General features: G+C 39.2%; 1 protein-coding gene and 1 pseudogene across 1 annotated transcript in view; both read right to left on the bottom strand.

The window, feature by feature from the left end:
* Nucleotides 1–252: 252 nt before the first annotated feature.
* The window catches only part of SLC19A3 (solute carrier family 19 member 3), a 28,798-nt gene continuing 24,514 nt past the window's right edge, over nt 253–4,536 (bottom strand). Inside the window, exon 6 of the mRNA XM_027766442.1 lies at nt 253–745. Coding sequence (XP_027622243.1) covers nt 686–745 — 60 coding nt within the window. The 3' untranslated portion in view covers nt 253–685. The remainder of the gene's footprint in view (nt 746–4,536) is intronic.
* LOC102500084 (non-histone chromosomal protein HMG-17 pseudogene) lies at nt 1,241–2,071 on the bottom strand (annotated as a pseudogene).

Below are 4,536 nucleotides of genomic sequence, written 5' to 3'. Positions count from 1 at the left end.
ATCTTCAGGTCTTTATTTTATTTTCTTTTTTGCCATAGAGAGATAGAAAGTGAGAAATCAGCCCATTGCCTCTCTGGGGAGAAGGGCACACTGCAATCCCTTGTCCTCCATTTTCCTCTTAGGATTTTGGGCATGCATGCACAGGTGCCTGGTGCATTTTTTCAAGCTGCTAGGTCCTCTACTGGAACCTTGGTGGACCATGTGGGAGGCCAGTACCTTATCCACCATGCCCCTGATGGCCCCATGGGTCCTTATTCTTTAATGGTAATTGATTCCTCAAGAGGCTAAACACTTTTAAATTAGAATTTTAATTTTGAGGGCGGGTAATTCATATGGTACAAAAGTCAAATGCCATGAAAAGGTGACTTTTCCCTCCCATCTCCTGTTACCTAACGCAGCAGGTAACTATTGTTGTTAGTCTCATTTGTCCTTCCAGGAAAGGCGCGTGCACACGTAAGCCAGTACAGATATTTTCTCCCTCCTTTTACATAAGTGATGAGTTATTGCATTTATTGTTATTTTGGTGCGTGGCTTTTTCCGCTTAATGTAGTTTAGAGCTTTTCTCCTCTCCCCCCAAGTCAAAGTGTTTCATTAAAGATCTTTTTCATAAACAGTCATGGTATTTCAGGCAGGACATGGGCAAACGAAGGTTAACAGTATACAGCAACGTTCAAACTCCTTTCTTCTATGGACTAACCAAATCAGAAAGCCACTGTGAAAAACAAGGAAGTCTTCCTCTGATGACCTGAACAGGGAAAGTTTAGAGTGAGGATTGACATTTCACATTTAGGATGCTGTTTAACAACCTTTTACAAACTGACTCTGACTTTTGGGAAGCAAAAATGGTAGAATTATTGATCTCATGATCAACAATAGAGAAAAGGAACTGCTGCTTTTTTGAGGAATGCCATTTTAATGTCATTGGCAAGTTCAGAGTGACTGACACGCTGGTAACCAATTTTCTGTGGTCAGGTCCCCAAAGGACTCTGGCTTAAGGGAACTAAGTCTATGCTGAAGGTGGAGAGGGGGAGGGCATAAAATCCACATTTACTTTTTCCATGCCACAAGGCATTTGTGCCAGTGTAGCTATGTGTGTCAACATCAGGGAATCCCTCCTCCTAGGAGTCAAGAGGAAGGCTCTCGAAACTAGAAGGGAGAGATGTTTTCTCTCAGATCAATCTTTGAAGACATTCTATTAGGGATGACTGCTTCACCCCCAAAACAGCAATGAAGTGCTCTGTATGCTAACAAAACCTAAAAAAAAAAAAAGGAAAAGCAAAATCCTGTATTTTAATAAAACTTGATAAATAATATTTCGAACTGTCCAGCCACCAGAAGTCCACAGTTATCACAAATGCACACACTGCGCTGGGCATCTCCAGCCGCTTCGGCTTTCTGTGCTCGGTCTGTTTGAACATCTCCATTTCCTGCAGAGTTATTCCGATCCTTGCTAGTGTCCGCTTTTCTCTTTATTCCTGTCAGGGATCTTCTCTTTCTTCTCTGCAGGGGCCGTTTTATGCTTGGGTTCCGGTTTTGGACGAGCAGGTTTTGCAGACAACCTTGCAGATCTTCCCTGTGGTTCATCCTTCACCTTGGCTTTACCTCCTCTAGCATTCCCGTCACCCCTTCTCTTGGGCGTGGTGGTGACCATGGTGGGACGCAGGCATTGGACGTGGGGGATGCAGTGGCATGAAGGCTTTGGTCTTTCTGGGGGTTGTTCTTGTCTCTTCGGAGCTCTTTCTGTGTTATTTTCTCTCTCATTTTTAATTGGATTATATTATTGCAGGTGACTATAGTAATGCACCGTAATAAATTTTTCCTGTCCCCTTTTATTGAAACTTAATTGTTTCCAATCCTTTGTTCATAGGAACAATATTATAATGAAAAATCTTTCAGACGGGTCAGTTACTAGGCATGCAAAGAACTGAATATTTCTGGCAAAAGAATCAATAAGTGGATACATTACACATCTGTAATTTTGAGAATTTGCCTTTGTAGTAATGAAGCAAATTTACATTCCTGCCAATATTATTTGAGTGCCAGTTGACTCATCCATGGAGAAAAAGAGTACTGTCACACTTTTGGAATGTTTTCCAGTTGGATAGGTAAAAAAATGGTACCTCAGTGTATTTTTTATTTTTAAGAGATTTTTTTTTGCTACAGGGTGTGTGCACTTGCTGGAGAGACAGAGAGGCAGAAAGTAAGAAATCACTCCCCCTCCCACCCCTGAGGGGGATGGCCATGCCACAATTCCTTCGCCCCCATTCTCCTCTTGGGATTCTGGACACACATGCACATGGTCCCAATGTGAGTTCTAAGCTGCTGGGTCTGGGACTCGAACAGCGGTCCAGTGACATAACCATTATATCCTCTGCTGATCCATGTTTGTGTAGTTTTAACTTACATTTCTCTTATGAATAAAGTTAAACATCTTTGCACGTCTAAGTATTTCCCTTTCTCTGAATCCTCTATTCATACCCATTGTTCATTTTTCTATTGGGTTGTTCTTTTGTACATTTGCATTGGTTCTTCCTTTTTTGAAGAATTATTTTTTATTTAACTTTATTTATTTATCTGTTTGTTTATTTATTTATTTATTTATTTTAATTTGACCAGAAAGGGACAGAGTGAGAGAAAGAAAGAGAAGGGGAAAGTGAGAAAGCAAACTACCAGGTCCAGGACTCAAACTGTAGTCGGCCATGTGGGAATCCAGCACCCTTAACCACCATGCCACCTGCCGGCCCCACATTTGTATTGGTTCTTTATACATTAGGGAAGATGTCTTGTTGTTATTGAGGTGAGTTGTACTATTTTCCCTGGATTATAACTGATGTTTCATCTTTACTTATAGGGTTGTCCATCCATACATAAATTTAGTTTTATACTGCCATGTTTTTTCTTTTATGAATTTGCTTTTTGTTACTTCAGAAAGGTTTGAGGTTATAAAATAATTCTTAGATGTTCTCTTCTAATACTTTTATAGTTTGATAGTTATTCTAGCACTTTTGGGTCTAACTTACTTTTTCCTCTGGGAAAAAAAAAAGTTTCGCTCGTGTATAATAAATAGTCCATCTTTTTTCCCTCCCCATTATGAGATGCTACCTTTATAACAAAAAATCCCATATGAATTGGGAACTAATTCAGGAATTTCTATTCTATTCCAATGGATTGTCTCTTCATATTATGTTACTGAAATTACATTTAGAAGGATGTATTTTTTTTTAAGAGAGATTTTTGCTATCGGGCACATGTGCTCGCCATAGACACACACACACACACACACACACACACACGTATATACAGAAAGAGAGAGACAGAAAGAGAGATTGAAAGCAAGAAATCACCCCCCAGCACGGGTGGCCACACTGCAATCCCTCTTTTATTCTCCTCTCAGGATCTTGGGCATGCATGCATATGCACCCGGTGTGAGTTTTAAGCCACTGGGTCCAGGACTCGAAATGTGGTCAATTGCACAGAAGTCCAGTGACAACCATTATACCATCTATTGGTTTCCCATTTAGAGAAGAATTTTAATCTCTGCAAATAACTTACTGTCATTTTTCTGCTCTAAAAAGAGTAATTTCTTGGTTCTTTATTAATTTTTACAAATAAAATTGACCACTGGGTCCAGGACTCGAAATGTGGTCAATTGCACAGAAGTCCAGTGACAACCATTATACCATCTATTGGTTTCCCATTTAGAGAAGAATTTTAATCTCTGCAAATAACTTACTGTCATTTTTCTGCTCTAAAAAGAGTAATTTCTTGGTTCTTTATTAATTTTTACAAATAAAATTGAGAATAATAATAGTATTTAAAAAAACCCAAACGTAGTGTATATATATATATATATATATATATGTATATGTATTTAGTTTTTGCTATAGAGTATGTGTACTCAGCAGAGAGACACATGCAGAGAGAGAGAGAAGGAAGAAGAAATCTCCCCACCAGCGAGGATGACTACACTGCAATCCCTTCTCCTTCATTCTCCTCTCAGGATTTTGGGCATGTACACACACATATCCAATGTGATTTTCAAGCTGCTGGTGTAGGACTCGAACCATGAAGTTGGTCATGGGACCCAGCCATCTTAACCTCTATGCCAGCTACTGGTTCTATTTTTTTCTTTCTAACCAAGAACAAGGTAGGCTTTTCCATAGGTTTAGGTGTTAGTTTATAATCTTCAAAAGTGTTTTCGGGCATATTTATCTACCTTACATATGTGTTATGTTATTAAATAGGTAAAATATAATCTTAGATATATGTTCCACTGCAAATGGAATCATTTCCTCTCATATCTTATAAATGCTATTATCACAACTGTCCGTTCCTATATGCTTACTCTCTATGCTATCAGTGTTTTCGGCCTGGTCTCTTGGTTGCACACTTGCAGCCAGCAGAATAATGAGTTCTGGCTCCTCCTTCCCAGTTCTTGCCTTCTGATTTGTTCTTGTCTGTCTAACTGTGCTGGCTAACCCCTGTAGTACAGTAAGTTAGATAAGGACAATAACACCCATCTTTTCCTTATTTGAT

Source organism: Tupaia chinensis, unplaced genomic scaffold, assembly GCF_000334495.1.
Source record: "Tupaia chinensis unplaced genomic scaffold, TupChi_1.0 Scaffold000066_1, whole genome shotgun sequence".
Lineage (NCBI taxonomy): Eukaryota > Metazoa > Chordata > Mammalia > Scandentia > Tupaiidae > Tupaia > Tupaia belangeri.
The sequence above is the reverse complement of the archived record's forward strand: the minus strand, read 5'-3'. Positions and strand labels throughout refer to the sequence as shown.